Below are 18959 nucleotides of genomic sequence, written 5' to 3'. Positions count from 1 at the left end.
TAGCACCCAGGCCTGACCCCACGCAGGACTCTCAGAAAGCCTGGCCAGTGACTGCACAGCACCAAAGGAGGGAGAGAGGGCAGGAGGGAACCAATTTCTGCCCTGAAACTGAATACAGTAGTGTCTCTGCTCCCCAAGCTCTGTCAACAGATGGGATCAGCTGATTTCAGTTTTTCTCCTCTGCCCTTCACCACAGCTTCCACTCCCACCCGGGGTAAGATGAAGGACCCAGCTCATGGTGGCACAGTGCTCACGGCAGCTCTAATGTCCCAAGATGGCACTGTGTCCTGCAGATGCCCTCTGGGTCACCCTGTGTTCTCTGCTCACCCCCACAACTCAGTAGGCCTGCCAGCTCTGGGGGAAGGAAGGCGAGGACAAGACAACCCTCGAGCAGGGTTAGCAAGTCAGCGTTCTCACTCCGTGTAGGTCCCCCTCCACCTGCTTGCAGCCCCACAGCTGAGTGGGGGCACTTGGCCAAGAGCAGGAGCCACTCGGAGTAGTGGGTGGTGGCCCTCCCATGGGGGGGGTATGTCTGGAGGCTGCAGATATGGGTCAGGCCTAAGCCTAGGAAGGAGGAGGGGACCAGTGCAGGGGCCCCACAGGGCTTCTGCTGAGAAACGAGAAACAGGTCTCACTGGACCTGGGTGAGAGCTTCTGAACCAGGCCTGCCAGCAGCACTCTGCACGGAACGCCATCCGGGCAGCACAGGTCCCGAGGCCGGGGTGTCTGCGCTGAGAGGGGACCCCCTGCACACAGGTGGGGAACTGAGCAGCTGGCTCCACACTCACCCGCGGGGCAGGCCTTGGGGCCTTACCTGGATGGCGGGCACCAGGGTGAAGTAGCCAATGAGGATGATGCCCAGCTCCGTGGCCATGTTCTTCATGATGGACCAGCTCTCACTGCTGAGGCCTGCAGAGGACAACGGGGCCAGGGGGCCAGCACATGGGGAGGGTGCCCAGCCTTCCGAGGCAGCCATTCCACCCCAGGGGCCCAGCGCCCAGGAGCTGCCACCACTGCACAGCTGCTGCGGGAAGCAGCTGGAGAGCAGAGGAGAGCTGCAAGCAGCATCAGAGGAAGGGAGAAGCAGGGTGCTGAGATGAGCACATCCGAGAGGAAGGCCGAGTGCCACCCACTCTGGCACATCCGGCCTCCACGTACCGTTCTGTCTGGTCCGCACAGGCCTGCCCACACCGGGCAGAAGGCCCGAGCGATGGAAGTGCTAGCAGTGTTCTTCCTCCAGCCCCTCCCCCACAGCAAGCACCTGCTGGCTAAGGGGCCAGGTCCCCTTGTGTCCTCAGAGCTCCCCATCGAGCGCAGGGCCTGGCGTCTCATAGAAGCTCACGAAGGCTTGTCGAGTGAACGAACAGCCTGCCCTCGGCCCCGCTCCCACAGACTGGGGGTTAGGAGGAGGAAGCACAGAGTTCAGACTTCCAGCTCTAGGCTCTCTGCCCACTTTCCTCAGCATCCCGATCCCCAGCTCTGGGCACCGAGTCACAGGCCCTTCTATGGCAGCTGTGGAGGCAGCGTCTCTGAAGTGCCCAGCCGCGGGAGCCTGGGCCGAGTGTGGCGGCGGGAGGCAGGAAGAGAAAGCACCAGGTGCCAGTCTGCACAGAGGGCCACCGAACACTGAGCCCTGCCACAGAGTTCGGCTGTGCTCTTACTGACACATGCCCCAGGACAAAGTCAAGTCCAGCGGTTCTGTGGTTCCTCAGGGCTCGTGCTAACACGCCCCCAGGGCCTGGTGGTCCACGCCATGCTACACCAGAGGTCAGAGCAAGGGCGATTTCTGGGGCTCCCTGTCCCCTCCACAGCAGGAAGCCCAGCACAGAAGGCCCCCCCAGGGCACCCCCACTGCCAGCCGCGTTACCTTGGGCTATGCGCAGCTTCACCTCGAGGTCCACTGGGGTCGAGACCACGGACTTGGTAAGCACCAACACGTTCTCTAACCCAATAACCACCACAAGGTAGGGGAAGATCTCGCTGGGGACAGAGAGGGAGAGGGTGAGGACAGTGCTGAGGAGGGCCCCCAACACATGCTGGTTCGCCACGGGTGTGGGCCCCAGGAAGGCTGTGGGCTTTGCGGCCTCTAGTGGGAGGCTGCTGAGTGACTTCCAGAAGCGCAGGGCGCAAGCCCCAGCCTCCCCCGCCACCCCACACAGGGCCTCTGCCTGCACAGCTCTCAGCTTTCAGGCAGGCTTGGAAGCCTGGCCGAGCGGTCAGCAAGCATCCCGGCCTCCACCGACGCGGCACACAGCGGCTGCCGGCGCACCGCTCTCCCTGTCCCTCCCACACCAGACTCCGCTGGCCGGAGCAAACGCCAGGAGCCTCGGCAGCACTGCAGGCCAAGCCGTCGGGACTAGGTAGAAGGGGGATGAGAGGAGCCTCCAGCCCTACTCACCTCTGCAGAGGCTGTCTGGAGAGCTACTAGCTCTCTGGGAGCTGAGGCTCACACTGCTGGTGAGGAGCCACGAGAGGCAGGGCCACCGGCTGAGGTATGCCTGCCGGGATCCCCGCCGTGGGGCGGTGGAACCCAGGGCTCTGAGGAGGGCACAGCAGACGGCCCGCGGGGGAGGGGACATCAGCCCCGTCAGGTTCAGGAAAGGAAGCAAGTGTTCCGCGAGCAAGGGAAGTAACAGAAAACACAACGTCGCTGCTCCCGCAACCAGCCCCGGGAGGGGACAGGCCAGGCGGTCAGCGACCACTAACGGACGGGCGGGTGGGGCCTAGTGAGAGTGGTGGAGACCGAAGACAAACACGGGGCAGGGCTTCTGGCCCAAGAGTTGGAGAGAAATGGCAGGAGAAAAGCACGTGTCAATGGAAAGGCGGCAAATCAGAGTGTGCTTGTGTCTTAAAAACTCCGAAATGACCTATTTTATTAGTCACTTAAATGTTTTCGTAGCAAAGGGAAGAAAATGTACGTCTCTTAACCTCCCACCCATCTGTGCCTTAACCATCGAGGAGCAGTATGCATGTGTATATGTAACAGATGAACACACACGCACGCCCACATCCACTTACAGACACACGCACACGCAGGTCAAGACCACACACGTGCAGAAACACACGTATATACACATATATGAACACACGCCCTACACACACACCCATACATGTATTACATGTATGTACAGACACACTACACGTCCAGGAGTACGAACACAAGCCAAAGGTAAAGAATGTACCTCTTAAACGTCAAGATAACAACGTGAAGACACAACGCAACAGCAAGCATCCAGTCCCGGGCAAGCCCAGAGGCTCTCCGGCCTGAAGCTCGGTGGACCCTGGTGGGGACCTACCCGCCGTTGAGGGTGGGTGTCAGGCCGAAGAGTGTGCAGAGCCCCACGGACATGAGCAGCGAGCTGAGCACTGTGACCACGGCAGCCAGAGCCAGTCCCCACTTGGACTTGACCATGTCGATCTTGCCTGCAGGGCGGAGAGGACACATCAGGGCAGCATCTCCCCCAGACCCGGACGCACCTGGGCCCTTCTGGGCTTATCTCCTAGGAGCAGAGTGTGCCCTGACATCTGAGAATGGGGAGGACCCCGGTTTAACCCAAGCAAAGGACAGCCACGTATACTTCCCCATCTCAGGGAAATGGTGTGTCTTTTAGGAACCCTAACCCAGGAAGGGTCTTTTCCCGAGAAGCCCAAGAAGGCCTGGACCCACCCAAGCCCGAGACTGTGCGGGAGGACGAAGCCCTGGCTTTTGCGAGCACTGGGCATGTTCGACATCTCTGCCCGAGCCACTTCCAGAGGTGGGGAGCAGGTGGTCTGGAATGCGCACTTAGCTTGGAGAAAGCCCCCAGCCCCTGTGCTGTGGACCCACGTGTGGAGAAGTAGATGTAGGCGAACAGGATGATGTAGGTGGTGACGAGGGGGATGAGTTCGGCGATGCCAATCTCCTCCTTGAAGTGCACGTGGACCAGGCTCTCGGCGCGCAGGCTGCAGTTGGGGCTGGGGTGCAGGAGCATGAGGCGGGCCCGCAGGCTGCCCAGGAACCTGGTCATGGAGTCGGGGGGGGGGGGAGGAGACGGACTGTCCCTCTTGGGCCAGGGGCAGAGACGACTCCTGGAAGGCAAGTCCATCAGGGCTTCCCTCTCCTCCCCATGATGGAGGGCGCTTTTCTGGGGTGTCTGAGCTCCCCCTAGTCTCCAAAGTTGTCTCAGGAGCTCCCCCGCCTCCCTCCTCAACACCCTTTCCTGACCGGTCACGGCACTCTGAGTACCCGAGCCCCAGGATGGCCAAGCGGAGGCATCTCTGGTGCTCTCGCCCTCGGCAGGGAAGGCCTGCGGCCACTTCAGGCTCAGAAGCCACCCGCTGGGGACTCCCGCCAGAGGCTCCAGAAAGACCATTGGAAGCACCAGGACAATGAATTTGCCTTAGTCCCTTCTTCTTCTTCTTTTTAAATTCAATTACCCAATGTATAGTTAGTCCCTTATTCTCAACCAGGCGTCAGGTCATCCCCGCTCAAATGGGAAAACAGAGTATCCTTCAGTCTAAGAGAGAAACATTTCAACAGGAGGCCTGAAAACTGCACTTTCCCCTTGGGGCATTCCGGACACCCTAAACCAGAACGGGGACTACTCAAAGACTCATGCCATCCCACAGCCCGGCCGGGAGCCCCGAGTGCCGACGGCCTTACTTGGCATGGTAGCGCTGGAAGACCAGCGTGATGGTGTACGAGACCATCCTCTTCCTGGTGTAGAGGCTCACCCCGCTGTACTTCCCAGGAACACCAAAGAGCAAGTCTGCACACAGAAACCAGCAGGTACTGACACAGGAACACAGCCACGGTGGAGCCATCAAGGACCCCTCCCTACCCCCCACCCTAAGAAACAAGGGGTAACCGCTGATCTGCCAGAGTGCCCATCAGAGAGCACACGGTGACCCACAGGCACCCTGCCCGGAGGTACCTTTGAGCGTGGCTGAGGTCTGTAAGGTTTTGGGCTCGTGCTGGTGGATGGTCCCGATGATGTCAGGATCAGCATGGAAGCGCTCCCGGTCATTCTGCCAGAAGTTCCCGGGGGACAGCAGCAGGCACCCATGCTCAGGAAGTAGGTTCCGGAGCTTCCTGAGGCCCGGCAGCAGGTCGGTCACCTGCAGGCACACCTCCTCCAGGCCCCTGGTGCCGGAACTGTGCGGGAGAGAGCACGGGGCACCTGCTGAGCCTTGCGCACAGGGCAGGCGCGCTGCACTTACGGGGAGCCTCTGTCATCGGGTTCCTGGGAGCCTGCTACCTCAAAGAGCCTACGGATTAGGACAGCAGGGGAAAGTTCTTCCAGGTGGTCAACAACCAAACCGTGTGGTTGATGGACCTTCACAGGACACATGAGGCCCCAAGCCTCTCTGAGAAGTGCCTTCCGGGAGCACGCACAACCTCTCACCCACTAAGACGCCTCAGCCAATTCAGTGGGCAGCTAGGGTGAGAATGAGGTGCTCCGTTCCATTCACCAAAATGCGTGTCAAAGCCCTCAGCGAACTACAATCCCAGCGGGCGAAGCGGCCTGTGAAGCCAGCCCACTCCAGAGACCCACGGGGGGCGGGGGGAAGTGACCCCCAGGTGGAGCGTGCTTCTCCTTGGCCTGACCGCCGTCACGTTCACGCCTCAGAGCCGCCGAGCAGTAAGCCACCTAAGGCGCGGGGCAAGCGGCTCCCCGTCAGCTCAGCACAGGCTCGACGCTGAGACCCAAGGACAGACCCCTGCGCCCTCCACAGAGGTCCAGGGGAGTGAAGCCACAGTGGCCCCACAGGCTGCTGAGAAACGCAAAGGTGGCTTCCCTGCCACTCCTCTCACTTGTTCGATTTCTGCCGAGCTGGACGGCACCCCCCCGCCCCATCGGTACGGACGGATTCAGGGAGGCTGGGGTCTCTGGGAGAGATACCTGTCTCTCAGCACGTGGTTCCGGATCTCCTCCACCAGCTGGAATGCCCGGGACAGAGGGGAACGGAACACATCCACTGCCAGGAGATTCCTGTGCCAGGGAGACACCGAGGACTTCACAAATATCTGCTGGATGTAAGCCACGGGGGCACCCACGTACTGCAGAAGAAATAGGGAAGCGGTGGAAAGGTCAGCTCGGCACAGGAGAAAAACAGGCCCACGGTGAGGAAGGGTCCTGAGCATCTACGATGGGCAAAGCGTGTGGGGCCCAAAGGACAGGCCTTCAAAAATGAAGATGTCCACAAGAGGCTCTTTACCATCTACGAACCACTTTCCTACACGCCTGCCAATAGACCAGGGGTCGGCAGACTAGGGCCACAAGCTCAATAAGCCCAACACCTGCTTTTCTAACTACGGTTTTCCTGGAACACAGCCGTGCCCACTCCATTCCATCCTGGCCCCAGCTGCTTTCACGCAATGATGGCCCAGGGGTGTTCACCCCAGACTGTGACCCACAAAGCCTAAAGCACTTACCATCCAGTCCTCTATGGAACCGGCCTGCCAAACTCACAGTGGACCCTAAGCTCCCAGTAGGGTGCAGCCTGTCTTACGGATCCTGCCACTTGCAGGTCAGCAGATTTTCATCCAAAGACCCAATTTTAAATCCCAGCTCTCCACTGTACAGCCTTGAAAACATGTTGGACTTCTCTGGATTTCAGTTTCATCACTGTGAAAGGGGGTGACTGATATTCACCCTGCAGCATCGAGAAGACGCGCGCGCACACACCCCTCCCGCCACACAGACCCACAGACACACACGGGCATACAAACATCACATGCAGAGATTAAGTACTCTCGGAAATATCTTTACATCGACCCCCCGCCCCTGACAGTCCTACGAGAAGCAAGGTGACTCCCCAGGCTTTCATGACTCGTGCAGGGTGGTGCAAGGGCCCAAGCCCATGTCTTCTCACTGAACGTCACACATTCCCCTCACTAGAACCTGCCATCTGCCTGGGAGAGCTAACAGGCAGCTGACCAAAGAATTCAGATGTGTAACAGGCATATCTGAATGATTCCCAGTGATGGAGAGGTCTGGAACACCCCCAAAATGAGGTCCTGGATTAGCCGTGGCAGGATTACGGCCCAGGGAGACACTGCGTGGAGCTGTGAGGTGGGGGAGGCCTGGCAGGAGAGGAACAGGGAGGGCCTCGGAGAGCACAGCCAGTCTAGAGAGCACAAGGGAGTCCTGGCAGGTAATACCAGAAATCACAGCTAGAACGAGCAGGGGGCTGGGAGGACGCCTGCCCCAGAGGCTTGGACACTAAGCAGCTGACAAAGAACAGCCCCCCCCGGGGGGGGGTTCTGAGAGGAAGGCCGACCGGACGACAGCAGCGCTCGGGAAGCCCACTCAGGAGTGCGGAGTGCGGCGTCATCCGGTGGAGGCAGGGCGAGACAGCCTACAGCCTGCAGCAGGGAGCTGCAAGGGGGGTCTCCAGGCCTGTATCGCAATCGGGGACTCCCAAGGGCAGGGGAGGAGATGAAGGAAGGCCACTTGGCCACTCGAGAAGAGGTTCTCGCACAAGCAAGGCTCAGGATGCTGAACACGAGCAGCAAGGTAAGGCCTCCTGTGCCTCTGCAAAGTTTACATTTATGAAGCCATGTCTTACCACGGCTCTGGGGACAGAAGGCCTCACCTGTTTCGTCACTGGCACCGCAGGCCTGCTAGAGCAGCCCGGAGGCACAAGAGGGATCTGGATGCAGCTGGCTGCTGCAGGCTCTGCCCTGAGTAGCAGCTCATGCGCTCAACTCCTCACCCAGGCCTGAGCGGGCGAGAAGCCGTCTGGAGACGACGGCTCTACAAGGAGAGCCACCCCAGGGCAATCGTCCCCAAAGCCTGTGAAGGACGTGACGTGTCACCCAGGGACAGCATGGCACTGCAGAGCCTCTAGCCCCGGGTCTGTGCCCGCTGGCCACAAGGCTGTGTCGCACACGCCACCTCCTCTGTCCAGTGCCCTGCTAGGGACACCCCTCCACCCTCAGGCCCACCGAGCCTCTGCGAATGAACCCTTAGTGTCCGGGCGGGAAACTCCTTCCGGCTCCTGGGTCCCTCCACTTCTTCTCCAGCCCCCTTCCCACCCAGGCACCTTCTCTCCACCCAGGCCACCATCTCAGTAAGGACTAACAAACATGGCTCAGAACCAGAGCCTTCTCCCTGGGCTCTAGGGACGGCTCTAGAAGTTCTGGGAGCACCTTGCTCCCCCAATTTTTAAAAGTTTCTGCCTAAAGTGTACATATTATGACTACCATCATCATTTTTAGGGGAGAGGATCCTTGGCTCTCGTCAGATTTTCATAGGAGCATGTAATCCCTTTGCCCTAGACATCTCTTTCTCCGCTGTCCTTCCACTAGTGCCGGGTAAACCCTCTACTCATTCGTTTGCACGCCCGGCCAAGAAGCCCACCAGGCAAGAACCGGGGAATAATGAGTCCTACTGCACAGCTCTGATCCCTGGCCTTGGCTGGGCCTCCCTCTGCTGGAGGACTCTTGCCTCACCCTCCCTGATTTCCAAATGAACTTCCCAAACAGCTATTTCACGTTTTTGCAACTCTTCCAAGGTCACATTTTTGCAACTCTTCCAAGGTCACGTTTTTGCTACTCTTCCAAGGTCTCCGTCTGCTCATTTAACAGGATTGTAGCAAACTCGTCACCCAACACAGGCCCCCTCTTCTGGGAATCAAAATTCCCTTACGGTGGTTTATTCAACAGGAATAGGCCTGCCTCTTACCTCAGTCTGGGTTCCCCAGGAGCAGGCCCTAAAACGGGTGGTTTATTTGGGAGGGGCAGAAAGCACAGAGAGGGGAAAGGGACAAGGAACAAGGCAGGGAAAGCCGCCACCAAAGGGTGTTACTGGCCAAGTGACCTTCATGGGTAACGGGGCTTAGCTGAGTCGTCCCGCCTAAGGGACTAGAGGGCTCAGCTATTACACGGCCCGCCGCGCAGCTACTGCTCGAGGGCTGCTCCTAGGGGACACCAACACCCCGCACCTCAGGCCTTGCTGCCCCCGACATCCTCTGACATAGGAGGTGCAGGGACTGGCGGGCAGGAGGGCAGGCGCTGAAAGGGCAGCGGGGATGTGGCCAGGACCCCACCACTCCCAGTGCTGGGTGCTATCACAATCGCTAGTGGGTATCGAGTGAGAAACAGACATGGAGACAGACGTGACACGCGGTACCCGAAGGGAGTGACCACGGAAGCGTCCAGGCCCGGGGGTCCAGGTGCCCGCAGGCACGGAGTGCAGACTCCGCACTAGACGGAGCTTGCCGCAGTCCGTCTGCTACCGCGGCCCCAGGCGCCCCCACCTCCCGGGGCTCACGCCCACACGCAATCCCCCCGAGAGTGCGCTGCGCCTAGTGACTGGCTTCTGACAAACAGATGACAACAACAGTAATGAGATGTCGTTTCTGAGATTAGGTTACAAAAGATTATAACCCTTGGGGACGTAATGCTGAGTGAAATAAGCCAGTCACAAAAAACAAGTACTGTACAATTCTACTTATACGAGAGACCTAAAGTAATAGATTTATAGCCACAGAAGGAGCAACGCTGGTTGCCAGCGGCTGGAGGAGGAGGGGGTTAATGGGTATGGAGCTTCTGTTTTACAAGATGAAAGGTTACAGAGACGGACGGCTGCGCAACACGAATGTATTTAATACCAGCGAACTGTGTACCTGCAAAGGGTTCATACGGTAACTTTTATGTTGTGTATTGACACGCACACGTGTGCACACGCGCATAACTGGAAAGAAAAAGACGCTAATTCTTCCTCTTTCCCGTTCTTCAGGGGCCACCACTCTGGTGAAGTTATGAGCCCTGTCATGAACTTCTCTGGAAGGTCCACGAAGCAAGGAACTGAGGGGACCCTCCGCCAACACACGGTGAGGAAGGGAGCCTCTCAGCTCAACAGCCTGCAAGAAACCTGTCTGCCGACTGACCACGGAGCGGGCCTGGAAGGAGATTCTCCCCAGCCGGCTTGGAGATGACTGCAGCCTTGGCTGATACCTTGAGTGCAGCCTTGGGAGACCCTGAGCTAGAGGACCCAGATAAGAAAACCAAGGCCCAGAGAGATAAAGGATGTGTCCAAGGACAGAGGTGACAGGCAGCTGAGCCAGGATTCAAGCCAGGGCCGCCCAATTCTCAAGCCTGTTTTTTCTCAAAAGCCAATGTGCCTGGGTAGTTGGGAACCATGCGAGTTCCCGCAGGAAACAGGAAACAAATGGGAAGGCCCAACACAAGCAGTGCAGTAGGGGAGCTGAGGTCTTAGGGATCCCCAGGGTCTCCAGCCACCAGCATTCACAGCATGAGGCACTGACCGGAGCTCCTTGGAAACCCCACGTCCAGGCTCAGCCACCACCACAAATACCGCAGCGCTGGCCCTGGAAGCCCAGTCGGCTCTGCGGCCAGCCCGGCAGGGCTTCATGGGAAGTTCAGGTTTCCTGATGACTGGGTCTAGGGAAGCCAGGCCAGTGCGGGAGACCTCAGCTTGTTTTGTTCTTGTTTCTTTAAACACAGTCCTTCCTCTACATTCAAATAGAGCAACCTAGAGCTCCAGGGAGTTTACCTTTATGCTGACAACACCCAGGGGCTCTCTGTAAAACAGTGACAGAAGACGCCTGTTACTCAGCAATTCTGACAAACAGGGCTCCTGATCCTTGTCCTCCAGCCCCAGGCATGTAAGGGGGGCGGGGGGGGGGGGCAGGGAAGGGCAGGCTCAGGGGACCGAGCTGGGTTCAACTTCTAATGCCAGCCCTGGCTGTAGGCCTTGGACAACGGTGTCTGCACTCTCTAAGCCCTAGGCTCTTCCTAGGGAACAGGGATGGAATCCCAGACCTCACACATCAACTGGGAGGACCCAAAAAAAACCACATACAACCATTCGGCAAAGTGGCCAAAAACATGTCAGTTATATGGGGTTACATTACCATGGCTTACAACCATTAAAATTAGATTTGGCGTCTCCTGAAGATCAATCCCTCCACTCCTTTCACACCCCCACCCTTCTCCTAAGCATGGTCACCTCCATCCCCAAGTTTCTCCAAGTTCAATACAACTGCTCCTACTGCCACTTTCCTCATGTCCTTGCCTCTGGGGGACTGGCTTCCCACTGCCCACACACTCAAAGTTGAAACCCCACCGCCGCAGATTCAACTTGGCCCCAGCTACCTCATCACCTATCATGCTCCAAGAAAAATGCCTCACTTGACATTCCTGCCCCGCTACAGAAGCCACAGTTCCTCTGTCCAACAAGAAGCTTTTCTTCAGCATCCACTGTGTTAAAATACCGGACTGCATATGCTTGAATGGAACACAATTCCTACTGGGTGGAAATACAGAGCAGAGAGGAGAAACAGGGCAAGAAAGCTGGGGAAGGCTTCCTGAAGAGAGTGGCATCTGAGCTCAGGCTGACGGACTGCGGGCCTGCTGTGCCCCCGAGGGCAATCCAAGCATTTGAACTTTGCTCCTTCTCCAGAACTTTGGCCAGATCTGATCAATGACAGTGACAACAGTGATAGCCACAAACGTGTCAAAATGCAAGTGATGGGCCAGGCACCGCACTAAGCCTTTGCCTGCCTTCGAGTAATCCTCTGATAACTATGATATAGATAGCATTACCATCCCCACTTTATGAATGCTGAAACAAGGGCACAAAGGCATGAAGTAACTTGCCCAAGGTCACATGCATGTGCAAAATGCAAAGCTTCTACCATTTCTGCTTTGTTCTTCTCTTCCTCCGGTAAAAGCATCTCTCTTTCTAGAAAGTGTCCCTCCCAACCTGACAAAGCCATTAGTTAGTGACTCCGAGAAAGGGTGGGCCTGACTCAGAGCACGAGGACCCCGCAGTGGGTCTGAGCCTCCTGCTTCTCCGTGGGAAGTGGTCCTCTCTTGTTCTCAGCCTCATGATGGAGACAACTAACAGATGAAGCCAGTCAACAAAGTACCCGCCTTCACCACAGGATCTGGGATGGGGACAGGCAGGTAACCTCACTTAGGATCAACCTGGCACCCTCTCACCCTGCACGGGACTGCCTATTGCAACAACACGGGGCTGAAGCTGCCGGAGCTGCTGTTGGGCAGATCAAGAGTGTCGCTGACCGAGCAGAGAGGTGGGCTGCTCTTGAGGCCCAAGCCATATTATCCCTGGGTTCTAGGACTCCAAAGATGACCTTTTTGCTTACTCTGGTTTGGGCTGAGTCTTCTGTTCCTTGTAACTAAAGCTTCTGTTTTGCTGGTCTGAATTTTTAGCACGGACTGTCCGTGGAGGTAAGGTAACTGACCGCTGACCTGCACAGTACCAGGTGACTGCACCGAGGCCTTCAAGGCAGGGGTGGGGGTGGGGGTGGCGGGGGCGGTGGAGGGGGCTCCAGTGAGGAAGAGAGAAAACAAACAATCCTCTGATTGTTGGCCCTGAAGTTATTTGTACACCTGCTTACTATCATCATCCCAGACCAAAGAAGGGCACAATGGAAGTTTAAAGAGCTCACAAACACGTCACCCCCTCCCCCAACAGCTGTAGCATTAAATGTCTCCCCTGTACCGTCAGGCCCACCGAACTCCTGGAGTCACGCAGCATCCGCACAGACCACCCTGCTGTGACCAGGAGCCAGTGCCACTCTGTGGTACAAGTGCATCCAGAGGTTAATGAAGGTAAAAGGTCTGAACCAAGAAGGGCCTATGCTGCGCCAATGGTCAAGCTGGGACATGAAGTCACAGAGCTGGCTTCTGCCAGCATCAGACCATGCTCCCTCTGACATTGATGGACAGAGTCCTAGTAAGACAGATTCATGTACAGCTTAATACACACCCAGCTGACCAGCCAGGTCTCTGTTTAGCACCAGCAGGGCTAAGTTTTTTAACAAGATACCTGATGGCTACATTACCCACGAAGGAAACAGAAAGGAATGTACACTCACTGTCAGAGAGAAGGCGGGAGAGGAAGAGCTCTGTTCTCTGAGCTCTGGTTCTCTTCCTTAACCACACACTCAGACCAGCACGAATCCACGGGACCAAAGCACAAGTGGAAGGAAGGACCCTTTATCCACTAGCTGGCAGGTAAAAGCTTTAGAGATGGGCTAACTTGTAAGATCTCCGAAGAACGAGTCCAGTGTCACAGTGAGTGAGTTCCCCTGCCTGAGACCCTGTACTGGAGCGGCTGTTACTTCCTCGTGGACATCAGTGCTCAGCTCAGAGACAGTCAACCGAGGACAGTGTGGTCCAGAAGCAGCACGGACCTGGGGTCAGGAGTCCTGGGGTTCGGATGCAGTGCTGACCCCACGTAAACTAAACAACAGAGGCCCTTCATCACTCTGGGCCCCGCCTCCTTAACTGTAGAAGATATTAAAAAAAAACCCCAAACACAAAAACTCAACTCTTTCTACCTAACTGTCTTTCTACCTAACTGCGTTGTAAGGAAAAAATCAGACCTAACCAATCTGAAAAAATGAGGTGCGCACTGCATACATTGATGATGTCAAGACTCCGACGACAGAACATTCTCTAGGGATGCTCCATGGTCAGTCATGGTTCTCATGACCACCTGGGGCAAGGAGGAGATGGCTTGTCTGCCAGAGCACTGCTCGGCCCCGCACGTGGTGTGTGGGCAGCCCAGCTAGGAAGCCAGACCCATCTGGCCATAGCGACAACAACCACAGGTCCCAGCCCGCTGTAGGACAGTCCCACTTTTGTGTCATTTGGGGTTTCCTTTCAGAAAAGGTTATTCGTTAACTGTGTGACTAAGTATTTGCGGTGTCTCAGCAAAGCCGGTCAAGTGCATGTATCCACCAATCAGAAGCTGGCCACCCCCACTCTCACTCCCAGAACCCCTGCCTTGGCCGATCTCCACCCAACCCTAGGGGCTCTCCCCGGCCACACGCTGAGCACCTACCCACTCTGGCCGCTCACTGGGCTCCCCTGGTTTGTGGTCAGGGGCCGCAGGCGGGGGCGAGTAGTCCTTCACAGGCGTGGTGAACTCCACCGGTCCTGTCCCTGGCAGGGGCAGTTTCAGCAGCGGGCAGCTGGGACGAACAAGGAGAGGAGGGTTAGAACATGGCAGGAGCACAGTGTGTGTCGGGATGAGCGACGTGGGAGCCACTGCAGGTACTCTGCGTTCTCCCTGCTGGGACTGTGTGTTGTAAAATACCAGAATCATAAAACTTCCGGACTAGAAAGACACACAGAAGCCACCTAGATCAGAATTTTTTAAGCTCATTTTTAGTCACAGAAAGCTTACAAGGAAGTCCAATTCATAGAACAGACGGGTTGAATATTTTTAGAGATGTAATAAAGATGTTAAAAAAAATAAAAGAAAAACTTGTCGAATTAGATGTAAGACTACAGTAAGAAACTGGCGGGAGGGGGGCGCCTGGGTGGCTCAGTCGTTAGGCGTCTGCCTTCAGCTCAGGATGTGATCCCAGGGTCCTGGGATTGAGCCCCACATAGGGCTCCTCCGCTGGGAGCCTGCTTCTTCCTCTCCCACTCCCCCTGCTTGTGTTCCCTCTCTCACTGTGTCAAATAAATAAATAAAATCTTTTAAAAAAAAGAAACTGGCGGGGAAATCTATAAAAATCCCGAAGGATCCTGATGCATATTGCTGGACAACTGCTCCAATGTAAAGAGATCACGAAAATCGTGTAGAACACACCGAGGGTGTGGTTTACGCTCAGACCACCATTCACATGGGAAAACCTTGGCCTTATACCAAAAAGCTGGCAAACTGATGTGCACTTGGTTTCACATCTTTTCAACAAAACTTCTGTTTTTAATTGAAAATTAGCTTTTATAGGGGCGCCTGGGTGGCACAGTGGTTAAAGCGTCTGCCTTCGGCTCGGGGCGTGATCCCGGCGTTATGGGATCGAGCCCCACATCCGGCTCCTCTGCTATGAGCCTGCTTCTTCCTCTCCCACTCCCCCTGCTTGTGTTCCCTCTCTCGCTGGCTGTCTCTCTATCTCTGTCAAATAAATAAAATCTTTAAAAAAAAAAAAAGAAAGAAAAAGAAAAAAAAAAGAAAATTAGCTTTTATAGAATTGAGAATTAGCTTTTATAGACTATGACACACAAATCTTAACTATGCAGTTCAATGAATTTTTACATACACGTTCACCTGTATAATCACTACCTACATCAAGCTACAGAACATTTCCAGAACCTCAGAAGGCAGCCTCGTGCCCTTGCTCAGTGAAGAGCATCCCCCAAACTACTATCAGGGGACACCTGGGTGACTCAGTCAGTCAAGCGTCTGACTCTAGTCCCAGGTCAGGTCTTGATCTCAGGGTCGTGAGTTTGAGCCCTGCACTGGGCTCCACACTGGGTGTGGAGCCTACTTAAATAAATCAAAAAATAAAAAGAACTTCTATCCCCATAAATTAGTTTTGCCTTTTTAATGTCTTATAAATGAAATCACCCATTCCATGTGTGTACTCTCTGGTGACTGGCTGCTTGCACTTAAATTTTATCTGCTAGATTCATCCATAGCGCTGCACGCAGCCGATCACCCTTTCCCGCAGATACGTGCCATCCCACTGGATTATACTTCAGTGCGTGTTTCCAATCCACTGTCAAGGAACCTGTGGCTGGTTTCCAGTTTCCGTTATTAAGAACAGAACTACTACGGTCATTCTTATATATGGCTTTTGGTGGCCATAAGCACTCACTTCTGTTGGGTGTGCTCCCAGAAGACAACTTCTGGGGTGAGGGCACACATGTCCAGCTTCACAGACAACACCAATTTTCCAAAGTAGTTGTACAAATGTATGTTCCCACCAGTAGCGTGACAGGCGTTCCAACTGCTCCAGAGCCTTGCCACCTCTACATGCCGTCAGGCCAATTAACTGTACCCATGTCGAGGAGGAGGCAGTAGGGTCTCTCTGTGTTTTCAATGTGCAACAATGTTGAAAAATCTTTTGCACGCTTGTTGGCCATTTGGACAAATCCTCTTGTGAAGTCCTTCAACTCTTTCGACTATCTTCTCATTTTTTATAGCTCTTTATATATTTTAGTTATGAGTACTGAGTCCTCTTCACAACCACGTTTTTTCCTCCTAGTACTACTTTCACAGCACCCCACCAGACTTGGGGTATCATGTTTCCGTTCTCATCTCAAGGTATTTCCTAATTTCCCTTCTGATTACTTGACTCTACTCACTGGTTGTTTTAGGATGTATTGTTTAACTTCCACTCATTTGTGGATTGTCCAGTTTTCCTTCTAGTATTTTTAGTTTCATTCCACCATGATTGGAAAAGACACTCTATGTGATTTCAGTCTTCTTTCATTTATTAAGACTTGTTTAATGTGCCTAACATATGGTCTATCCTGGAGAATGTTCCATGGGCACTTGAGAAGAACATCAATCCTGCCGTTGCTGGGTGTTCTCTACACGCCTGTTAGGTCTGGCTGGCAGACACCGTTGCTCAAGTCCTCCATTTCCTTATCATCTTGTCTGGCTCCTGTATCCAGTACTGAAAGTGCAGTATTCAAATGTCAACTATAACTGTGGATTTCTCGATTTCACATTTCTATTCAGTCCATTTTCAATTCATATGTTTTGGGGCTCTGTTGTTATTAGGTGTGAGTGTTTATAACTGTTGTGCATTCTTGCTGTATTAAGGCATTTATCAATATACAATGTCCTTCTTGGTCTCATAACCTTTTCAGTGGTATCTGATAATCATATAGCCACTCTAGGTCTTTTTCTGTTACTATCTGGCATGGATTTTTTCCCATCCTCTTCTTTTCAGCCTCTTTGTGTTCTTACATCTGGTGTATACTAGGTACCTGAAGTGTCTCTAGACAGCAACACAGATGGATTATTTTTAAATCTAATCTGCCAATGTCTCTTTTAATAGAAGAGTTTAATCCACTCACATTTTATGTGATTACCAATAAGGAAGGATTTATTTGTGTCACTTATTTGTTTTTGCATGTCTTATGACTTTTGTTCCTCAATTCTTTCAGTTGCTGCCTCTTTTTTTTTTTTTTTTTTTGGCTGATTTTTGGTAGTGTGCCACTTTGACTCCATTCTTTTTTTTTTTTTTCTGTATTTTTCAAGTTATTGTTTGGTTACCGTGGGGATTACAATTATTATTAACAATTTACAACAACCTACATTGAATACTGTTGCTATAGAGGGGTTCTACAGATGTGAGCAGGCAGGAGAAGGGGTCAGCAACCTTGAAAATAAGAAAACTGAAATCATCCAGCCTGAGGAGCTTAGTTTCAATAGGATCTAAAAACCGTTTCTATAGATCTCTGCCTCTCCCCTTTTATATTGCGATCACCACAGATTACAATTTATACACTGTAAGCTCATCACCATACATTTAAAAAATATTGTTCAATGCATTTGCCTTTTAAAGCCCAAAAGACAAAGAAAGATGTTACAAACCAAGCCAAAAGTTGCAAGTCTGGTTACCTTTACTAGTGTTATTTTTAATTACGGTGTCAGATTACCATCTAGTATCCCTTCATTTCAGCCTGAAGGACTTTCTTTAGTGTTTCTTGTAGGGCAGGCTCGTGGTAACAAATTCCCTCAGCTTTTGTTTATCTGGATATATCTCAATTTCTCCTTCATTACCAAATAATTGTATGGTAGAATATACCATTCTTGGTTGAATTTCTTTCATCCACAACTTCCAATGTTATCCCACTGCCTTCTGGCCTCCATGGTTTCTGAGGAGAAATCAGCTGTCAGTCACAGTGACATTCCCTCGTACGACTGTTTGGAGGTAGGTGTGAAAGGCTGTCTCCAGACTTGGCTAAGGTTCTGCTCTGGAAAGCTCCACACAGCACCCGGGCTGAGCCCTAGGCTCTGCGTGTGGAGAGGAGTCTGGGGGCCTAGAGCAAAGCCCGAGGGAGCCTGAGCCCGACTACAGGAAGAAAGCAGGCAGTGCACTCCGCATCTACACCCACTACCCACAGCTCCGCTGCTCCAAGCACACGACAGAACTAGGGGCAGCCTGTTTCTCAAACTGTGAATTATTACAAACACCTGTGAACTCCAGCAGTCTAGACACTGCAGCCGGAAGAGAAAGAAGGGCAGTATACTACAGAGCCTCCACCTTTCTTAGGATAAAGTCTCTTGGGAAAAGTCCACAGGCTCACAGTCATTCTCCACCCTTGCCCTGAAGCCACACAACTGCTCTCCTGCTTCTGAGGCTCTGTCCTTGCTGGAACACACCTACCTGTTCTTCTAGATAACTCCTCTTTGAGGCCTCAGCTGTGGTACCACTTGCCCCAGGAAGACTTTTCCCTTTCCCCAAAGTCTGGGTTCCCTTTGGTAGCTCCTCCTGTGAGCTACCAAAGTGCCCCATACTCACCCCAACATTGTTCCTATCAGTGACAGTGGACCTGTCACTAGTGATGGTTTCTTCCACTGAATACCTATGTGCTAGGCACCAGTCCCAGTGCCTTCCACCTATTTGCTCATTTAAGCCTCACCACAACCCAAAGAGACATGCAGAAGCTATGTCCCCACTAGAAAGCAACAAAACCAGTATGTCAAGACAGGCAGCATGGCACCAGGATCCGTGCTCTTAACATCACACTCGAATGCCTCGTATCGCATTTGTTTTGCTAAAAAAAATTTTGATGACCAAGGAATACTTTTAACGTAGGCAAAGAAAAACACCAAGAAAAAGATTCTACCAAACTGCAAGATGCAAGGGAACAATCACCATCCATGGCTACCAAATTCTGCCCAAAAGGAAAGCTTGGAAGAAAAGTTGTCAGGCAATTTTCAGAAGTAAAAACACTCACTTTTCCAAGGTTAGAAAACAGACTAGAGACATTTAAAGAAACGATCTGGGGATTTCTACCACCACCCCCGTTACTTCCGCAAAACTCATTTCTAAGACCAGATTGTATCTTGGCTTACCCTGATCTTACAGGCGCAAAGGAAACGAACCAGGTCTCTAAAGCCTCCCCTGCCTTTCCTGTCTCAGCTCCGCCCATCCAGCTGCTCAGGCCAAGCACTTTGATCCTGACTCCTCTTTTTCTCATACTTCACGTCTGGTCTTCAGATGATCCT

General features: G+C 53.6%; 1 protein-coding gene across 2 annotated transcripts in view; it reads right to left on the bottom strand.

Annotated features, from left to right (window-relative positions):
• The window catches only part of SCAP (SREBF chaperone), a 67294-nt gene that overhangs the window by 7070 nt on the left and 41265 nt on the right, over window positions 1–18959 (bottom strand). The window contains exons 3-10 of one of the 2 annotated variants that reach the window (XM_087867091.1): window positions 13824–13953; window positions 5883–6040; window positions 4914–5134; window positions 4643–4748; window positions 3827–4068; window positions 3297–3423; window positions 1868–1980; window positions 815–909 (exon numbers count right to left, since the gene is read on the bottom strand). In XM_087867091.1, coding sequence (XP_087723217.1) covers window positions 815–909; window positions 1868–1980; window positions 3297–3423; window positions 3827–4068; window positions 4643–4748; window positions 4914–5134; window positions 5883–6040; window positions 13824–13953 — 1192 coding nt within the window. The remainder of the gene's footprint in view (window positions 1–814; window positions 910–1867; window positions 1981–3296; window positions 3424–3826; window positions 4069–4642; window positions 4749–4913; window positions 5135–5882; window positions 6041–13823; window positions 13954–18959) is intronic. The other variant, XM_045778878.2, reaches the window with a different exon arrangement.

Source organism: Ursus americanus, chromosome 14 (genome assembly GCF_024610735.1).
Source record: "Ursus americanus isolate L20-20 chromosome 14, mUrsAme1.1.p, whole genome shotgun sequence".
Taxonomy (NCBI): Eukaryota; Metazoa; Chordata; class Mammalia; order Carnivora; family Ursidae; genus Ursus; species Ursus americanus.
This window is presented reverse-complemented; position numbering and strand designations above follow the sequence as displayed.